The sequence below is a fragment of the Anser cygnoides genome, chromosome 3, assembly GCF_040182565.1.
Source record: "Anser cygnoides isolate HZ-2024a breed goose chromosome 3, Taihu_goose_T2T_genome, whole genome shotgun sequence".
Taxonomy (NCBI): Eukaryota; Metazoa; Chordata; class Aves; order Anseriformes; family Anatidae; genus Anser; species Anser cygnoides.
Window position 1 is genome coordinate 19,219,527 of NC_089875.1, and position 21,365 is coordinate 19,240,891.

General features: G+C 46.1%; 1 protein-coding gene across 3 annotated transcripts in view; it reads right to left on the minus strand.

Moving 5' to 3' along the window:
- Positions 1–1,776: 1,776 nt before the first annotated feature.
- The window catches only part of COQ8A (coenzyme Q8A), a 39,565-nt gene continuing 19,976 nt past the window's right edge, over positions 1,777–21,365 (minus strand). For all 3 annotated transcript variants that reach the window (XM_048057793.2, XM_048057794.2, XM_048057795.2), the window contains exons 5-15: positions 20,227–20,301; positions 15,009–15,131; positions 11,890–11,975; positions 10,667–10,807; positions 9,309–9,390; positions 8,204–8,297; positions 7,163–7,304; positions 5,114–5,221; positions 4,263–4,328; positions 3,688–3,774; positions 1,777–3,172 (exon numbers count right to left, since the gene is read on the minus strand). In XM_048057793.2, the coding sequence (XP_047913750.1) occupies positions 2,879–3,172; positions 3,688–3,774; positions 4,263–4,328; positions 5,114–5,221; positions 7,163–7,304; positions 8,204–8,297; positions 9,309–9,390; positions 10,667–10,807; positions 11,890–11,975; positions 15,009–15,131; positions 20,227–20,301 (1,298 nt within the window). In that variant the 3' untranslated portion in view covers positions 1,777–2,878. The remainder of the gene's footprint in view (positions 3,173–3,687; positions 3,775–4,262; positions 4,329–5,113; positions 5,222–7,162; positions 7,305–8,203; positions 8,298–9,308; positions 9,391–10,666; positions 10,808–11,889; positions 11,976–15,008; positions 15,132–20,226; positions 20,302–21,365) is intronic.

The following is a 21,365-nucleotide window of genomic DNA, read 5'->3' on the forward strand; positions in this document are numbered from 1 at the left end:
GATGGTTTGTCTTTTTTTCCCCCCCTCACATCTCTCCATGTTAAGGTTTGAGGAGGAAATGCAAAGGGGAATAATTGCGTTCTAGAAGATAAGACCAGCACAAGCACACACTTGGAAGAAAAGCAGTGGGTACACAATTATATATAGCTTTAGCAGCTTTCAGACAAATTTAACAGAACCTTTTTAAAAATTAGGTCAGGCCCCTTTATGGTTTGGTATATTGAATTTTAACTGCACTGCTTGTGACCACCTTCTCAGGTCATTTGTTCTGTGTTGGTAGTTGTAGTCATTGTTTCTGAGGTCCCTCCTTGATTTAGTTATGTGTCAAGTGTTTCAGCTGCCCTAACATAGGAAGCTGGATTCTTTCTTATGTATGTCTGAGCTACCTCCTCTAAAGTGCTTGTCATGCATCGGAAAATACCTGCAAAGTTACTTTGAGTGCGTCCTGACCTGGTCTCACCTTCGACCAGTTCCTCCACAAGCCATGATATTTTCTCCACAGCTGAGACTGTTGGGATATCTTCCTCTTCGTTTGTTGTTGTGTTGGTAATAAGCTTAGCTTTGGTAACAGCTGTCAGTCCCTCCCTCCCTCCCTCCCCTCACTTCTACAGCAGGAATACTGTGCTGTTGTTGGTCCTGTGTTGCAAGCCGTGCCACCCAGCATCTTATACAAAAGATCTGCGGTCACGCCAACAAGTATATAATGAATGTCATCTACCTGTGCTTACTGGAACTGTAATGCTCTTCAGTTATTTTTTTTTCCTTGCAAGTATTCTGGATATACTGGCTGTCAACCATCAGAAACTTTGCTAGTATCCTTGACAGCTTTTTGTACCTTGCTTTTTAACATAAGCATTTAACATCTCAATCCATTCCACCGTTTTTACAGCTGCGAGGTCTAGAACCAAAGGAAAAGTAAATAATATATATCAGAACGCAAAGCACTAAGATAAGTTAGTCCATTAGTGAATTAAGTTAAGCAGCTTTATGCAAAACTATTACTTTGTTACTGACTAGCAGAGTTCACACTTCTCAAAGTATTAGAAATAACCTGATGAGTGGTTTTAGTTGAATTAAGTACTACTGGATCTTCCTAAAACAAGCCTTAAATCAAGCAGTTTATATATTTATGATCATGGAGGAAAGGCAATACAGTAACTTGTTCTCCTAGTTCTTATACATCCCTACTGAGAGAGACCATTTATTCACCTGCTCTTTATCTCTGCAAGTGCCAGCAGTCAGGCTTCCTTACATAAGGAAGTTTAAGAGCATACAGCCTTCTGCATTCCTGGGCTGTGCTAACCAAGTAGACTCAGCTGCTGCTAAATATCTTGCACTTGACAGACAAGGACACCTGACTCACTAGCACCAGATAAGCATCAACTCCAACAACCACTCTTTCTTCACAAGTGGAGGAAGGGCAAAAAGAGCAGTGTCCAGGAACTCTTAACAGAATGAGTAAAAAGGGAAAACGAGCAAAAGAAAGTCAGTTACCAGGGATTTTAGTGGCCAGACCGATCGATGTTCAAGCTGACATCCCTCTGGCTCCTGGTAAGCTTGTCATCACTGTTACCATGTGACACAGCTGCAATGGAAAAATGAAGGAATGAACAGGCCACAGTTGGCTTTGCAAGGGTAGTAGCAATTCTTTGAGCAAACAACTACAAAAGGGACATGGAAGGGTCCCCTTTCCTGTGCTGTTATGAAGCTCAGCAAATAGGACATGGTTTACTTTTGTAGTCACTACACCACCAGACGATGGAAAGACTGCAGGCCCACAGCACAAGCACTTTTTTTTATTGAAATCAGAACTCATACAGGTACAGGCTTTGTACAAAAAAAAAATCTAAGAAAGTATATTTGCTAGCTTGACTCCAATAGTTTAAAATTGTGCGTCTGGTTTTAAACATGTGACATTTGAAGCTTGAAATGCTCATGAGAGACATGAAGTGTTTGTCTGCCTTGCCATAAGTTCTACATTACTGGAAAACAGCCAAAAACCCCAGACTAGCTTTCAAGTTAGGAGTCCAGCAAACAATTGGTGTCAGAGATGTAGCTTATCTAACTCACCGAAGTCGATACCTACCCAACAGTGAAGAATCCCACTATTTGTGCTCAGATGTAGTTCTGTTGATTAATAGTTGCCTCCCAGAACTGAGAGCAGTTGTGTGAGTATGTGTGTGTTTAAAAGATGTTGGCACTCAATTCACAGGTTTATAAAATGTTTCCTATGCAAGCCAAAGAGAAGCAGAAAACATAAAACTTCATGTTATGTGTACACACATCCTTTGCATTACATCAGCATCACTAAAATCCAGGAAGGTTCTTGCACTGCTGTCACTCGACTTAGAAAAACAGGAGAAAGGGGGACTGAGTGCATCTGTGGTAGGGTACACCTTAGTATTTCATTCTGTAAGTCACAGTACGAAAACTACTTGACTTCCACCTTAGCATGAAAGCATGAAGGTTTTTTAAAAAAAAAATTTTCAAGAATGCCAAACACATTTCAATACTAAATTCCACTCTTGTCCTCCTTCCCCTACCTGCTATATATTTTAAAAAAAAAAACACAATATGCAGCTATCATCACAATGTTAAAAATGTATTCAAGGTAGTTGGCTGGTATCCTGAAACAGTATACAAGCACTCAAGACAGTTTCCAGCAAGCTGCAGACTGTCCTGGCAGTCTCAGTGTCGGCCAGACAGCGCACCAAAGAACAGCTTTGTCTCCATGAAACTCACGCTTGGCTTCCAGGGCACAGGCTGCTGCATCGCAAGAGGATGGAGAGTTAGGGTGCAACGCATGGGAGGCTAGAACATTCTTTGCAAGGCTCAGACAAACCGTGCCCTCAGAACAAGATACGTTAGTTCATTCTTATTACTCCTCTGGCTTCTTGCCCCTAGTGCTCCAATATTTGCTGTATGCCTCTTGGAACATGTTTTTGCAGGGAATTTTGGCCTTCAGTTTGGTGCAGATAAGGAAAGATCCCCCCATCTTCCGATGAAGAGAGTAGGTCTCTTCTGGTGGAGGAACAAGCCGATGCTTCAGCATGACTGGAATTAAACCATGGATCTTTTCCGTGGTGCTTTGGTTGCCGAAATCAAAAGGTTCCTCAGACGCAAAAGCCTCTCCCAGGATGAGGACAGCATTTAAGTGTGCATCTTCCATTTCCTGCCCAAAAGGAAAGTGGCCCAAATAGTATCACTAACCATTTGAAACACCAGGGAGGAAAAGGAGAAATACTAATCCTAACAGCAGCCGATCAGGAGAAATATGTACCTATACCCACAACTAATGTAACCCCCAGACCCTGACAGACTGATAAACGGTTGGTTAATTCCAAGCACCTAAGCCTCCCAGAAGACTGTCTGCCCAGTCATGAAGTTTCAGCAGCATCACTGCCTGTCTTGCTGAGGGAGTGAAGGGAGATGGAGGGGGTATAGAAGAAAAAGTAGTTTGGGGGTTAGCAGATGATTATTGTAAATGATTATTACATTATCATTTTGTTCTGGCTTCTGCTGCCAGAACAAAAGGAGCGAACAAAATCGTGAACATTTTTTGCCCTTCTCCCTCAGCTTGGCGGCAGGGCTTTCAGACTGCCATCAAGAAATCTGTAAGTTAAGATCCACGTTCTTCAGCAAACCTTTCACTGGCCACCACTAAAAGTATACGCTTCTGCTCCGTACCTTGACTTCATAACCAGTGAGGAATTTCATTTCAATGGACTTCTTCAGTACTCTCTCTCTGTCCATGTCAGCGGCTGCCTTGATTACCTGAATAGGAAGAACACTTTCAGGAGAGCTAGGTGATGACTGAAAGATGCTTTCACACAAGAAAGCACATATATATGAGTGCATAAATTTATGTGTCTGTAAGCAGGCCACAGAAGAAGACAGACAATGAACAGGACAAGCAATTCCCCCACACCCTCATATAAAAATCACTGAATTGTGAGTGGGTGAGAAGAGAGGATCCCCTTTGAGATACACTCTGCCTAAGTCTCCCAGTAAGCAATGTTACAGTTCTCCACATTTGTCATGTCATTTAAACACCAGGACACAACCACCAAAGGTTAGCAGCAGACATGCATAAAGCTGTCATAAGGGATAAAACTGGAACCAAGATCTCATCTCCAACCCTGCTTCCATCTACACCCAAAAGTAGATTCAAGTGCAGACACAAAGCAATACAGCTAAGAGAATTTTGCAAATACTCTTGAGAACCCCAGCGCAGCATTCTAGGACACACTGCAAGTCCTCACCTCAATGTAAACATCTGTGAACTTCTCGTCAAACCCTCGTGTTGCTCCAAAGTCTAGCAGGGCCACCTAGAAATAGACAAACCCTTCAGCACTGCAGTATCAACCACTTAAGGAAGAAGGCCTGACCTGAGAAGGCTCCCAATACCTTCAAGAAGTTCAACTTGCTGGAGCGGCGCTTTCCCACTGTCTCAGCTTCCCCTTAATTCCTTTATTCCCTAACAATAGGGCAAGCATTTGTTCCAGTACATGACACAGGAGATGTGGCCTGTGATGACATTGTCACACCTGTTCTGTAACCCCACTCAGGCTTTCTGCTTGGGGACAGAGCAATGCAGAACCTTTTCCCAACAATTCTCAACACATATCTCAGGGCTGAACAAGCAATTCCATCCGGCCTGCAGGGTACAAGCAGGCAGCCAAGCCAACAAGCAGGACATCTGCAAATGCTTCCCCAAGCACCAATATCTTCACCATAGCACAAGACAAAAGCATTCAACTAAAAACTGTTCAGATGTGCCCTGGTAGGAACAGTGCCAAATACAACTTCCCGGTGACACATTTCAAAGAAAGCAAAAGAGACCCTGAGGCTAAGGAGTTATCTGTGACTGGATCCAGGGCCACAGACAGGCAGTCCAACAGAGTTACACGAGCCCTGTTCTCCCTCCCACCCAGACCAACCAAGTAAAAGCAGCAAAGGGCCAGGTTTCACTGTCCTGACTGCCCAAGGCTCAAGGACAGGAATCCATGAGAGAACCTCAGTAAGGGCTCAATGGACTTTGAGAATGGGGAATAATCAAGAGCTGGTGAAGAACAGCTCTTGCACAGGCAGAACGGGTGCTGCTTGCACTTACCTTGTGTAACTGCGGGTCATAGAAGAAGTTTGACCAGTTTGGGTCAGTCTGCATGTACTTGAACTCAAACAGCTCCCGCAGACACAGCACGAGGATGTGGTGACAGATCTTGAAAACCAGAGAGAAAAAGAAAAGTCAGCAGGGTGGCAAGCCCTGTCCATACATGTAATTTACAATGGGCATTAGCACACACCAGGAACACATCACCACACTGGTAGGTACCATCTGCTCCATGCTGCAAAACTCCTGAAGAGGTGAGAGATGCCTTTCAGCAAATCCCCGCCCACTCCTGCCTTTGGACGCCCTTAGCAGACAACACAGATGCCATGCGAGTTTTACATCAGCCTCAGGTGTAGGTCGTATCCGAAGGCCCCTGGCTGTACCTTCAGAAGGGCTGCTGCCCTGTACGTGGCAACTGAGAACAGCAGGCTGCAGGGGTCATCAAACTGCACGCGTTACTCGTGTCCTGGTCCTGCCTCCCTAGCTTTGACTACAAGCTTGGTTGTTGCTCTGGGAGCAGAGGAGCATCTTCACAATGCACGAAGGGACCCAGCAGCAGAGGTAGGGAAGACCAGCAGGGCATTACAACCTACTGTGCAATGGAAAGTCCTGCAGGACTTGGCCAAAATGAAGCCGGTGTAACTCACAGGAGGCAAGACGCTGTTCCAGGGCACTTTGAGTTAAAGGCCCAAAAGAAGCTAAGAGTCTCTTCCTGCAAAGCTTCCTTCCCAACAACATACAGAGCTAGGTTCAAACCTTTACCTAAAGGGGTTTCGCTACATGCACACACCACCAAGTACTCCTCAGCAAAGTCGTCTGGGCTCAGCACCAGCCCCGCCTGAGGGAGAAGCAGCAGGCACACGAGCTTGGGACTTGAAGGCATGGAGGAGGCAAGAGCAGCAGCCTCTAGAAAGCCCGCTACTGTATTACATACAGCGAAGCCTCTCTGTGAGGATACGTAAACTGGAGCCTGTTCAGTACAACCGCCAGCCTCATCCTGCCTGTCTTCAGCTTCTAAAAGGCGCAATGAAACACTACCTTCAAGAGGGAAGGAGGGAAGAGGTCAGTAAAGGCAAGCCAGACCCTGCTACAAGACACTGCCATTTGGGTCAGAAGGTTGTGGGCCTGCTAGGCCAATTGCTTTGCTTTGCTTACAGGGAAAAGTAGCACTGCCCTACCTCATAGCCTTTTAAAGCAGCCCAGATGATACAGCAGCCCATCCGAGAGAACAAGCCCCAAGGACAGGCACCCCAGGGGTCTCAGGCAGCCAGCTCTGGCCCATCTCCAAGTCCAGTATGGCACTGGAATCTGTCTAGAGGAATATACACCCTGCACTTTTCCCCAGTGACCTGCTAACAGCTGACAGCTCACAACAAGATTAAAAAAAAAACAACCAACCAACCACAAAACATATCCAAATACCAGGACAGTTATTTCTGCTACTAAAGCAGATGCTTCTCCCACCACAGCACTCCAGCCCCTTGCTATATTCAGCACCGATGTGCACCCACCACCACATCCCCCCTTCTGTTTACTGAGGTAGTTTTCCAGCAGCTCTGTACAGCACAGGTCAGGCTCACAGAGGGAGATGACACCCAATCACTTTGGCAAGGGCATGAAATTCTCCTGCAGTCCTGTCCAAGAGAACAGCTGCAGAACAAAACTATTCTTCCCCCAGAGCTGGCAATTCCTCCTAAGCTTAGGGTCATCTGAGAGAAACAGGGCACCTAGGATTTCCTCAGCTAGACCACCTCCCCCTTTAACCACCCTTGCCACTCACCCTCTCCAACCTGCTCCCTGTGCATGAAGGCCAGTGCCTGCAAGGCCTAAACCAGCCCAGGGAGACTCCCGTGTTGCTGCCAAACTCCCTGCACTGAAATCTTCCCTTGGAGAAAGAGGATCCAAGCAGTCACCAGCTCCAGCCCTGCTTTGTGCTCCTCAGGGTCTGCCCTTCCACAAATAACAAGTAACTCTCCAGCCTTCCAGTCAGCAAGCAGGCCCAAGCGTGCTTCTCTGAGCTAGGGGAGAAGCAAGCCCACCCAACAGTACCTCATTTCGGATCTCCTGGCTCAACCCTACAGCTTGATCCAACGGGAAGCCAGACACAAGCTCTGTGGTCAGGACGTGTTTGCTGCACAGCTCATCCACTACTCGTGGGACATAAAAGAAGGGGTGGTCTTTCAGCAGCTCCCTAGGGCATAGAAGTAGGAGAGGAAAAGGTTAGGAGTCCCGGAAGCAGATGCATCCCTCTGCAACATCTTGAACAGCACACAGCTCCTTCATGTAACCTGGTTCAAAACTGCTGCCTTTTCCCCACACGCTGGCTGCAGCTGCCAGGAGATATTTTCCTCAGTAGCTATAGTAGGGATCAAGTCACCAGAAGCCATGCCAGTGAGTTACAGCTGCTGGTGATTCCTGAGGTCACATCTCCTGCTGAAGGAGCAGCTTTAGGAGGGCCTCCAGGCTGGCACACTGAGGGGCACCAGGCTCCTTTGTTCATCCCACTTCAGGGCCAGACTGCATGTACAGAAGAAACTGGCCTTTTGCAAGGGGAGCAGTGCCAAAGGAACAGTTCTGCAGGGTGGGCAAAGAGGGGGCATCCAGCCTCCAGCAGCACTCCCAGGTCCAACCTCAACATAAAAGCAATCTGGACCCCAGTGCTACAGTGAGACAAGGGAGCAGCCAGTTGCTGTAGGAGGGCTGACCCAAAAAAACTCCTAGATAAAAGGAAGAGAGAAGCTTACTATAGCCGGGCGTAACAGAACACAGAACAGCACTGCAGCCTGGCCTCCAGAGTTACTACAGTATCTTCAGTAGTTTTACCAGAATGTGTGTGGTAAAACAGGCTCGTGTTGAAAGAGAGAGGACAGCAGCTGGCTGCCTCATCCCCGTGCTTCAACATCAGCAACAGTTCAGCTGACTGAAAACACACCTGGATGAGAAGAGGTGGTAACAGGGGCCACAAACACACTATTCCCTTGGGTCCCCAGGGCATGGAATTCACCTCCCCACTGTCCCTGAAGTTAAGGAACCTCCCTACATTTCACACCCATGTGCAGAGACAGGTTGAGGGCACTGGTGTGAACATACTGGAATTTCTTCGCGCAGGCAGCTTCTCTCTGGTAGTCACACTCCAGGGCCAGCTCTCTGCTCAGGACTTCAATCAAATGCTCAGGGAACAAACCTTAAAAGCCAAACAGCAGAGAACAGAGTAGTCTTAGAAAAAAAGCCCCTCAGGCTAAGCTTGCCAGCACTGCAGCTGAGGAGCAACCTGCTGTCCAGCCAACTCAAGGCTGAAGAATGCAAGAGGTCCCCAAGAGCCACCTCCTCTTTGCAACTAGAAGCAGTTTGTACAGGTAACCCCAGGCAGTGGCCACGCAGCTGCTCCTTCAGCAAGGTACATTCACAACGTGCTCACACAGCTGGGCCCCGTCCTCCCCATCTCCCACCCTGTACCTCAAGGTGCCTGTTCCTGCTCCCTCGCTCAGGGCAGCTCTGGTGCTGACGCGGCCCTGCAGCAAGACACGTCAAGGCAGCAGGACACATCTCTGCAGGGCCCTGCCCAGCCACCACAGAGCAATAGCCACAGTTTTTGTCACTATGCAACCTGATCTAAGGGCAACATCTGTAGAGTGCCACTAAGATTTACAGCTGCTGCATGCAGGTGTTTGGGAAGAGGAGCAGTTAATCCTGCAGTCACTGTGGAAAGATGGGTGTACTCCTGTACTATAGAAAAGCACTAAGAGCCCAGAATCTAATGGCTCTCCACCTCTCCACAACTCTACCCGTCATTCGCTGCTCATCCCAGTCAAAGGGCTACAGGAAATACAGGGAAGAATGAGTTCTGCCAACCTTGGCAGAAAATAACAGGGACAAAGCAAGAACACGTTATGTGAACACTGCCCATATTTCATGCCTAGGAGGCCATCAAAAGTGGGTATACCCAGACACTGCAGACTACCAAGAGTCCCTGTGAGTCCTTCGTTGTAAAAGTGCACACGTACAGGTGTATGTTACTCTGGCAGGTGCACGCAAATGACCAGGGAAAATAAACAACACAAGTGCACTTCCCACCCCACTGAGTGAACGCTGGAACAGGCACATGCTCAAGGGCATGCTTTCCAGTCTAGGGAGAGAAGTAAGCAAGGTACAAGCCTCCATGTGCTAGATGAAACATGGGTCTCGGTCTTCTTACCTTCAGGGAGAATATTGCTCATGCTCAGGACAGTCATCAGGTTATTAACGTCGCTGTTGATGCTCTGGGCAACTCCAGGGTACTGCAGGATAGAATGGGAAAGGGCAGCATTAACACTAGATGAACCCAAGGAAGCCAGTTGTACAGGGCAAGATAAAGACGCCTTCCAGCTCAAAATGAACTGACCCCTCAACACAGCCACCTACAGCGTGGCAATGAACCAGGGCACACCTGAGCCACACATCCCTCCTCTAAAAGCATGTATTATTGCCCAGCATCTAAAATGGAGGACCGAGAGCCAGGGTAAGATTCATCCCCTGGCAAACAGAATGGCCTTTTCAGTTCCTGACATGGACTCTTCTAAAGTGAAAGAAATCCTAAGCTGCAAATCCCAGAAACACACAAAATCTCTCAGACACAACTCCCAGTGACAGCAGCCAGCTGCTTTCCTACCACAGCTGAGAGCACATGCCACTGACAGACCCAGAGTGTTTCATCCACAGCAGCAGGGCAAGCAGCGAGACCCCACACCAGACCTGGAAAAGGTACCTCCTCCTGTTCTTTTGCACCTAGTCTGTAACGACATGAACCAGCCTATGCTGTTGTGGAGCAGAACCTAAGGTGCCACAGGTTTAACTTTCCGTTGTTACTGCCTTGGGCTAACTTCAGAGATTCCTTTGGACAAAACTAGCTTGAGAAGAAGCCAATAACCATCCACATCATCTCTAAAGCCTCCCAGTTTACAAAACAAAGAAACAACCAGATAACCAAATTTGCCTGAGGTCCCTTCCTGACCAAGCAAGTACTGTCAGTCACTTCTTTTGCATTATAAAGCATGCTGTACAACTGGTTTCAGCTCCAGAACTTAGTTGCTAGAAATACCTGGTTGAAGTTGCTGACAGCTTTACTGGAAGTTAGTGAATAACCCTCAGCATTGTCAGACTGCCATTTCTCAACGGTCAGTGCTTGCTGTCACTTCAAACTTCTATAACCTTTGGGCTGTGGCCAGAAAAGGCATGAAAAGGCACATTCCAGAAACAGGACTGACCCATGGAGTAGGTAGGACCCTTGCACACAGCATTAGCTGGTACGAGCAGTCCCTTACCACCATTATCCCCACTCTTCAGTGATACAACCAGAAGAAAGGTCTCCCACTCATCTGGAGTCAGAGACTGGCCCAAGTTGCAGAACCTTTTCTGTCCTTCCCCTCTGCTTCAATTAGGGTAAGACATTGCTGGACCCAAATTTCACTTGCATGAAAGTGTTTCCTTATCTACCTAGCACTAAATATATTCGTGCAGCTCCGCTGCCTCTCTGTGCAGCACAAACAAGAGAGGAAGCTGGTCTCTAAAGCCCACCTGGATTTTCATGGCAACTTCTTTCCCATTTTTCAAGCGTGCCAGGTGAACCTGACCAATTGAAGCAGCAGCAAAGGGGCGTTCTTCAAAGGACTCCAGTTTATCCCTCCAGTTGGGGCCAAGGTCATTGTTCAGAGTTTTCTACAAATGAAAGGAAAACATCAGGGGACAGCAAATATTTAAGATCTGCATTATTTGAAATCATGCTCCTCTAAGATGACTTGCTCTGAGTACCTACACCCTGCTTCCTAGACCGTTTCCCCTTCCTCCCAGTGAGCACACAACTGTGAGCAATGCTCCAGTCAGCAGTGGCTCCCTATCAGAATCTGTTTAGTTCTGGGATCTGTGTGAGGCTGTGTTACTGGGGCCCGAAGAGCAGTGATCTTGAACACAACCACCACTGCCTCAGGAATATAAAAGCTCCCCTTTTGGGGCCACTTATCTTCCAGAATATGGGCAAGGATTTAGATATTTCTCCTCTTTCATCACGCTACCAAGCTGATCGGAAGCAATACAGGCATCCCAGAGTGACTCTCTTTGAGGCAATATTGACAATTAAACACATTGACAATTAAACACATTGACAACCCCCATTAACAGCTTTTTTGTTACACTGCCAGACTGCCATACTTAAGTGCTGGCTCTTATCTTTCAGAAGATAGATGGAGTGCTGACAGTTCCTTTTGCATTACCGTTCACATCTTAATTATCAAAGGGAAGAAAAGGAAAAAAAGAAACGTTCCAACTCTACTTGCAGGTAGGTTAGATATAATCAAAGAGACAGAATTGCTGTTTATTTTCCATCAGACTAAAATTTGTGAATTTTTAAAATGGGATTTAGACACTTGTAAACACTAGTTTAACATCCATGACGAAGATCAGAGAGGGAGAGGAAACAGAAGAGGAGGCTGCACTAAACTAGTCCGATGTGATCATATTTGTATGGACTTCCTGTTCCACCAGCATAACTTCTGGACATAAAAAAAAACAAAGAAAACATTTTTTTCCTCTGTCCAGAGCTGAATGTATGTGTGTGGGTGAGAAGTGACAGCACATAGCTGAGATAAGGAATCAGATGTCACCCACAACTGAAAATATGCAACTTCTGTTGAAGGAATACTCTTAAAAATACCTGTCTGCCTCCCCCAGCAGCGTATGTCACAGGTGACATTTGTTTTGTTACGGACCCTCCTCCCCAGTGAGCAGGAAGGAATATTCCTCACCATCATCTGCTTTATGGGCATGAAGTCGGCACTCTGACGCACACGCTCAAAAATCCTCTGGAGATGGGGGTTGATGAAGGCATCATCTGCCAGAGGAAGAAGACACAGCAGTCAGCACAGGCACCACGTTCTCCAGTTGTTCTTCAACACACAAAGAAACATACATCTGTGCTCAAACAAGTCAGGTTGTCCTGCCCAAGCACACACCAGTGAAGGTTATGGAATCCGTTTTAGCTCAGAAATACCATACCCTGAAGTGAACCCTTAGGCAGACCTCCTGAAGCATCACACCTTTGGAAATGAGCCAAACAGAAGTCCTGGACACAAGTAACAGAACAGAGGGAAAAGCTACTCCATTGCTTTCGCCCTCACCAAAAAATACTGTATATTACCTGAACATCTCCTAAGCTTGCCTGCTGCAGACAGAGTAAGTTTCTACGCACCTTTTCCCAATGAACAATGTCAGGACAAAGTATAAATATGCTAGAAAACATGCTGGATTCTGAAGTATAAAAAGTTCCTCAGCATCGGTTGTCATCATGGTTCCTGGCTCAATTCAGTGAACTAACAAATACTGCTACAGACCCCACACATCCAGCAGCAGTTCTGGGAGCAGCATGCAGCACTGCACGGCACGTAGACTTCTGGTACGATGGCAGGTTGCACAAACACAAAGCACAAGGTGCTCTGCACAAGCCTCTGTCATCTACCAGCCCTTGCTGACAGCAGTACAGCATTCAGGCCTAGGTGAGGACACTGTGTCACAGACGCAGGTAACAGAAGGAACCCCTGGGAAGTCATCCCAGTGCTCCCAGGTTCGTGGTGGGGTTTAACCTAATTCATTTTAAGGGGCAGCAGTTTGTCTAGAAAGCTGTGCAGCAGTAAAACACTACTTATGCAAGTACTGGATTCAGACTAATCATAATGTAGCCTCTACTACTGTAAACAGCTACCCAAACGTAAACCAGTTATAAGTAGGCAGAAGAAAACATAACTCAGCTAAAATTAACTTATTTTAAGAGCCAGAAGGATTTAGCAAGCATTTTTTACCCTCATAGGAAACGATGGGGGGAGTGAGCTCTTGAAAGATTAGTCATCTCCTGTAAGTAAAGGCTTCTACAACTGCCCAGAGAAAAGCCACCAGTTCTGGCAAACACTTCATTTCATAAAGACTTGAAGAATTAGATTTCACTGCTGCTCTCCCAACACCAGAAAAAAGTCCATGCTACCAGCTTTATTCTTGAGAACCTTCACATGCGCTTCTTACATTCAAATCAAAGTGCGTCATTTATTTACAAACACAACCTGGAGTCTATCGCAGGAAATGAGAAAAACAGCTACCTTAAGGACGCTGCCCTGGGAAGGGAGGAGCTCCCATTCTGTCCCTGCAAGGGCCTATGCTCTCTGCAGGCATTGCAGCACTCTGTACACGTGTCATGAGTCAGATGAAGGCTGGACAATGCCACTGAGATTGCTGAAGGCCTGTATGTCTTGACACTTGAGTGAAGTCAGTTGGCAAGTGTTTGAACCCTCGCCAAAGCTCGGTCATTTTAGGAGACAGCAGGCAAGTGACAAAAATCCAGATTATTTCTGTTCCTCAGAGGTGGCCTTTCACAGCTGTTCCCTCGTCACTAACATCCCAGCCGGGTGCAGCTATAACCAGGCTCTGGGCAAACATCAAGTGCAACTCATAACAGCATCCTAAGAATTTCTAAGTTTCTCCCCACCTACAGCAGGCAAGTTGACTTCAGAGCCAACTTCCAGCCATGGCTCACTCATTCCATTTACGAGAGGCACTGGCCAAACAAAGCAAGGAACAGAAGAGCTCCTCCTAGATCTGCACTATAAACAAGAACCTGGAAGTTTCTCGAGGGTGAGAAAAGAGCATATATGGGTAGCGGCCTTTGACGTGTCAGCTGCTGCCTCCCACCTAGCTCTGCAAGTGTTGCCATCAGCCTGGCACACACCTACAACAGGTGATAGCAAATGAAGGACGATGAAATACCACGAGGGCTCTCCGGAACACAGAGCTGGTCTCAGTTATTTAACACAACACAAGATCCAGCCCCATCAGTCAACACCTACTAAAATTAATGTCAAAGCACAAGCCGAGCAAACTGAGTACTTCAAACACTCAGACGCTGACTCAGTATCAGTGATAACTTGAAAGCTATTTTCAGACAAGTGTAAAAGCACTGTTTTTGCTGGTTCTTTCCTTCCTTATTTTTTTTTTGGCAGGAAAGCGAAGTGAACAGATTCAGATAAGGTTTGAAATCAGCCCTCCTGCTATCTTCCAGGAGTAACCTAGCAGTTTAGTGCAAAGCAGCAGATGTCACTCATGCCTCCACCTGTGACCTTAAGAGCCTGATGCAGTAAGACAGCCTGAAATCTCTTCAAGAACATAAAAAGAAAGTTCCACACAAACATGCGTAAGAACTTCTTTACAGTGAGGGTCACAGAGCACTGGAACAGGCTACCCAGAGAGGTTGTGGAGTCTCCTTCTCTACAGATATTCAAGACCCACCTGGATGCTTTCCTGCTCAACCTACTGTAGGGAACCTGCTTTTAGCCGGGTGGTTGGACTCTATGATCTCCAGAGGTCCCTTCTAACCCCTACAATTCTGTGATTCTGTGATGTAAATCACAAACAGGTTGTTGTAATGGGAGAGGGCTGTAGATACAACCTCAAACACTTTTGGTAAATGATGAACAGGATCATGTTGTCATCTTCTACCTCCTTTCTAGCAGGACACTTGAGAGTAGGCTGTGATACAGCTCTGCTTCCCAACAACTGCTTTTTACACACAGGCATTAAAATTCACAGACGGTCATCTCATTTTCAATCAATTTCAGCTGTGTGCCTGATTCAGCTCAGACCTACAACAGGGGCATTAGGCAAGTGGTGGTATATAATCCATACATCAGTTACTTCAGCCTGTGATTAAGCTGGACTGAATCGAACATATCGCCGCCACTGTTCTCACATGAGAAAGCTACTTGCTTGTCCACATTTACTCCATACTGACTGATTTCAAACAGCTGACAATGTAACACAAGAAACGAACTGCTCCACCAGGCAGCACCGCTGAGGGTAGCTAAGGACCTATGCTACCACTTACCTTGAATGCTTAACATCTGTCCCAGCTTCAGAGCTGCTCCCCGGACCTTGCACAAGGTTCTCACAATTCTTTCCGCGTTGGCCTCTGACAGGAATGGGCTGGAATCCATCACTGCTTTCTTTCCTGAGGGCAAGGAGAGAAAGCACATGGATGAAAAGCACCCTTACCTCAGCAAGCTCACTCCACTGTGTTAGCTTACGCTCAAGCAGGAGATTCACCTTTCCGCAGAGAAAAACCAAACCAGGACTACACTCTGTCTGCTTCGCAACCCAGGGGCATGAACTGTGGTTGTACACCTGTGTCTTGTTCTGACTCACTGCTAGCTTGAGTGCCAACAGCAACGAGTCACAACAGCACAAACAGCCATGGAGGCTATGCAAACTGCCCAGGATCCCAGGCAGACATCGGTGTTTGAGCTGGTTGTGCCACATAGCTCAAGCCTCACACCACATCAAGGTCTCCTGAGTCTTCATGTCATAGGCTGCAGCATAGCCACAGCTTCAGAAGAGCAGCAGGAGTGGGGCACAGCAAGAGGGATTGTCAAAAGCCTTGACAGCACACTGGAATTGACTGAGAATATGCTCCCACTTCACAAAGCAGGAGCAGAGTTCACACCAGCACCAAATCTTCCCCCCACACCCCCAACACGTTCATACACACACGTATTGCTGTGTAACTGTACATCTAAAGCATGCACTAGGCATCTGCAGAAAGCAGATAGAGCCTTCACATTTCCAAGTGTATAACAGCATTCTTAATGAAACTGTAATCTCTCTCAATGCACAGGCAAAATAAATTGTCCCAGCACCATAATCCCAAAATACCACGGTTGCATATAGCATCTTGAAAAGGCAGCAGATTGTAAATCTGTGATGAGGTTACGGAGCCAGCCAAATCCAGGGAGAGAGTTCTCCCAGAAGACCAGCAGGAGCTCTCATCTGGGATACCATGTTGTTCTTTGACAATTTTGTGTCAGAGGGAAAATTAATTCCAATTGCCAACTTCTTTCCCTCTTACATCCTCACACATGCATGCCACTCCTTACCGCGTTCTGACAGGGAATTTGCCACTGAGAAAAGACCACGAAGAACATCCCAATGCCACTACAATTACTAGTTCCAACTGCACTTAGAGAGCATGCCAGGAGGAGGCCAAACCCTTACTCTCACCATCGGTCATGCATACATCAGCTCGTGCAGAACGAGGCCCAGAATATACCAACACAAACAAGCACGGTCCTGTCCCCAGCAAAGGGCAAAGACTGATATATATATTTTATTTATTTTTAAAGATGGAACACGGAGGGAGACTAACTCAATTTTGTGATCCCTTTGGAAGCAACAACTCCCTCAGGAGGACAGCTTTTCTGGCTTACAGAGCACGGACAGAATGGGCAGGCAGGCACCTGATGACCGCTGCTCTTAGGACTGCAGCTCAGCTCCCACGGAGAGTGGAACAGGAAGGAGGTCAGGTCTTACAGGTAGGCTGCAGAGCCCAGAACTGGTATGTCGATCCTGGGGCAACAGCTTGCTTCAGCACTTCAGAGGAAAGGGTACAACTGATGGAACAGCTGAAGCCAACATATACAACAAGAAGGGCCCAAAAGGCACAGCAGCTGCAAGATCTGAAGATCTCTGACAGGTGGAAATTACTAGTGTGTCTCGTAGTGACTGCAGCAGCAAGAAATCCTCTCCCTCTCCAGCTAGCTCTCAGGAGTGTGTACAGAGGGAGCTCACACTGCCCAGGGGACAGGAAGAACAGAGCACTGAAGGGCGGAAGGCTTGAAGCCATGAACAGAGCTCTGGCTCTCAACGGTCCCATAAGGAAAACTCTGGATCCTTAGCAGTGACAAAACAAACAGTCCCTCCCACAAGGTCCAGACACAGAGGAGCTAGGGAGACTACCGAGTTCTCTATCTTCCTTCATAACACCTGCACAGATAAGGATGAAAGAGTTAGTTAATGATTAAAGTCACCTCCAGAAGCCAGTGAGCCATGACCGTTTTAAAAGTCTTGTCAGAGAAAGAGCCAGCATAGGCACTCCCCCACCTTGTTCTCCTGGCATGCTTCTCATTGAAGTTGAGCCCACAGGGGTGCTGCCTGACTACCAAGCCACCCAACAGCACGTGACAGATTGTTGCTTGTTTATGTACCTTGCTAAAAGTGGGCACGAACAAGAAGGTGACCTGAAAGCAAGAGTCAAAACCAGATTTATGTAAATGACAAGTGAAGAAACAACATGGAAAACAGACAGGCTTCCAAGGGTAGGTGGAAGAAAACAGGTATAAAACCCAACATGGTTCATCAAAACACATTGTATGCCAACTTTCACTAAGTTAAAGTTCTTCCCAGAGACAGCAGTCTACATTTGATACTACAAACTATTTCCTCCCCATCTCAAGATCACCATTTTTTTTTCCCCCACCCAAATTCAGCAGGCGAAGAAAGAAAAGGCAGACAGTAGTCACATCTAAAAAATCTGTGGAAATAAGGAGGCCTCAGAAGTGAAAGCTCCTGCTGCCACACTGCTTTGCAAGCATTTATTTTTAGGATCATCTGCCACACAAACTTTGGAGCAAGTGAACAGTCAAGAACATAACCTAAGCACTTAAGACTGACCACTCAAGGAGACTGCACTTCTTCTTTCCATAGGGAAACAACCATTTGTTCAAATCTAGGCTAGCTGCCAGCCCCACAGGGCTCTGCCCAGCCTGGCATTTGCACAGTGCCTATCAGGACAACCTGTTATAGGTCATTAATAAGTTACAAAATTGACCTTGAATCCAAAGTCTTTCTGCTAGTAATGGCAACTATTTGTCTGGGCAGTGTTTCATTCTTATTCCTGGAAACCTGTTCTACTCTCCCATCCCCACCACCCGTAAACCTTTTACTTTAGATACACACTAAATGCTGAGACTACCAGCAAGGTCACCAGTGACCTAGGAGGTTATTTTTAAGTTAGCTACATCAACACAACAAGAAAATTCCCACTGGAAATGAAGTACGACCATCCTCTTTTTAAAAGATGAAGGTGAACCAAACCACTTATTAAAGCACTTAAAAGATGGCAGCCATAGGGCCGTAAGCCCTTAAAAACACTCCTGCAACTCCACAGAAATCATTTCCACCACCAAATTTCTATGTCTAGGACATCAGGCTTTGACGAGGAAGGGAGAAATTCACAAACTCTTGCACCAAAATTTTTGTTCAGGGATAAGTCCCTTAATATTATAAAAAGTAAATTGTTTCTGGAAACAGACAAGATGAGGCAGAGAGGAGAGGAAGGGGAAGGGCCCTGTAGTTGCTAAACAAGAATGGAAATTTAGGTGGGGAGAAACAAATCAATACAAACATGGTTACTAGAGAACATACAGGAGAGGAGGCATCCATGGGACTCCCATTTGGTAGCAGCAATGGCAAGATGACAGAAGTACAAACCATGTTACTGGGATCACCTGTAGCTCAAGAGTTTCAGGCTTGCAATTTTGTGACTGAAGGATGAATGCTTCTAGCCCTATTTTACAGGTGTGAGACACTTTCAGTTGTACTGACTGGGCAGGAGGAGGGGAAACCAAGAAAAGACTCTTCCTGGTCGCTCCTGGATGCTAGCAAGAGTGTGAAATTCTCAGGAACGCCTTTGGCCATGCGTCCCACTTGTTTGACATTCCAATACAGTGCAGCAGTGGCAAGAGAAAAGACATCAGCTAAAAGCTTCCAAAGAACCAGACAACATGCCACCCTCAGAGACAGGCTGGCCTGAGCTTATGGTGCTGGCAGCCAGAAAGAACTCTCAACTTGAGCACAACTGCCTCAAGCTGAAATCACGAAACGGGTGCAGGGTGGGTTTTTTTGTTTGGTTGGTTGGTTTGTGTTTTTTTGTTGTTGTTTTTTTTAAGGAAGTGTAGAGGTACCTATGCAAGACATTTCCCCCAAGAACAGCAAAGGCTGGTACTGACAGAGAGAGCAGTAAGAAAATGGGATCTTGGACTCAAGCCGTGTTTATATCCTCTGCCATGCGTTTCTGCAGAAGCAGAGCCCTTGGAGAGAGGTCTCATCCACTGAGTCATACCCACTGTAAAGTCCTACAGAAAATGTGTCCAAGGTCACTAGCTAGAAGCTGTCGAAGAGCAGCAGGAATGAGAGCCTAGATGATGCAGCATCCTTCTCGCGATCTTGGCTTAAGAAGCTCCAAGACAGCACAAGGGATGAAATAATCTTCTACTTCTGCCTCACTTCAAAACTTCCCACTCCTGGCCCATTCTCCTTTACACAGTGTAACCACTGCTCCGAGCTCTTATTCTAAGCAGACAACAGCAAGAAGAGAAGCAAAAATGAAATCAAGCAAGACAGCTAAACATAAAACCCAGACCATTTTCCAAATCCCTTGCCTACCATCTAAGTCGTCAGCCCTCATTGCCATATACACTAATCAAGGTTTGGTCAAGAATATTACTCTTTCCAGAGCACAACTCAGCCTACAGAGCAAGCTACACTGCCATATTTAATCACTGCAAAAGCTTAGAAGAAAGCCACCATGACACGGCCAGGTATAACTCAGGAACATTTTAACTCCAACTTCAAACAAGCTGGGAAAAAAGACAAGGTCAGGTCAATTTTCATGGTGGTGAGAATCCTCCAGAGGAAGACAAAAGAAAGATGGAAGTAGAGAATCACTATTTAGCATGTACTTAAATTGTTTTGTCACTCTTAAAAACAGAAGAGAGCAGCCATCCTCTAAATAAATTCCTATTAGGCAGTACATCCTTAAATTTCAAACAGACTGCAAACAGCAATAGTGTGAAGTTTTCAGACATAAGGGCTCACCTGCAGTTTCTGAAGTGATTGAACTACGTGGTTACACTGAACAGCTTACAAATATTGTTGCACCAATATAATCCAAGAATGGACACAGGTATGGTAGTCATGCTCACGTGTGGCTGTGGCAAAGTAGGCTGTATGAACTGCACTGGCATAAACTTATTCTCACACATACACACGTCTGACCTCTGTCTACATGGTGAGGTTGTGGCTTACTTCAATAGGGAAAAAAAGAAAAGTCTGGACATATCACATTAAAAAACTACAAAATTCCCCTTGTTGTTCCAACTGTGTCAATGTCCCAGCTTTCAAAAGAATAAAATCTTGCAAATGAGCATGCAGGTAAATTGTGACCAGAGAGGAATAAAGACCAAAAAAATGAGGATGCAGAAAGGGCTTACCATTGCGTTCTTCAGGTCGAAGGCTCTTCTTTGCAACTTCTGCCAATGCTCCAATGCCAAGACCAACAGCTAATCCTTTAAAATAAGAAACAGGTCACAGTAAAAATACTCAATTACATATAGAAGCATTTTTTATAATTAACCTCAAGCCACAGGATCACAAGCACAGCTACAAAACAGATTGATTAGAGCATCCTGGCTTTTGCAATGGAGTTATCTTCAAGTTTTACACTGAAGTCTTTTCTCCTGTATTTCTTTCTTCAGTCCAGCATGCCAGCCAGGTATCATAGGCTAGACCAGTCTGAGACACCCAGTTCTTGTGAAGTGCATCAACAAGCACTACTGAGAGCTGTGTGCTCCTGCTGTAGACTCAAGTTGTGGGGTTCATTTTTCCTGAGGCCCACCTTACCCAAGCAGCACTGTAAGCTACAACTCCACGAAGCTGTGCTGTGGAGTAACCCTGAACAGCAACCATAGGTCCATGAGACTGAACACCAGCAATCCATATACCACCGCTCTTGCAAGTGGCAAGTTGCATGACGCTGTACAGTGGCCACAGATTAAGCTACAACTACAAATAGCATTATCTGCCTCCACAACTGACCAAAACCACCAAAGATTAAGTGATACACAGATCTAACCATGCAGCAAAATGCATACTGCACAAAGGTCTCACTGCCTACCCAGTTATCTTCCCAATTTGAAAATATTTGTTTTTCTGGATAAGTGACATTGGTACTAAGAACAGCTGGTGCTCCCTCACAACTCTTCAGCAACTGTGCATCCCATCATGCCTTACTCGTGCACTGCTAGTGGTACTTGATGCATGTTTTCCAAATGTCCCACGTCCTCCTCCAGTCTCCCAAATAAAACAACTGGATTACATAGTAAGTACAGTGAAGGAAGCACAGCTGAGCAGCATATATTATTTTGTGCATGTCTGTGGGAAGAAATGCAGTACGCAAGCATGCACACATTTTGTAGTCTCAACCAAGGAAGCCTGGGCACAAACAGGTTGAACATCATTTGAGTACTTTGAGTTTTTCTTCCTTCCCATCAGGTAATCACAACCCCATCTCTACCAATAAAACTTCAAACTTGTACTATATCTGCTTCCGGAACAACTCCATCTAAATGCA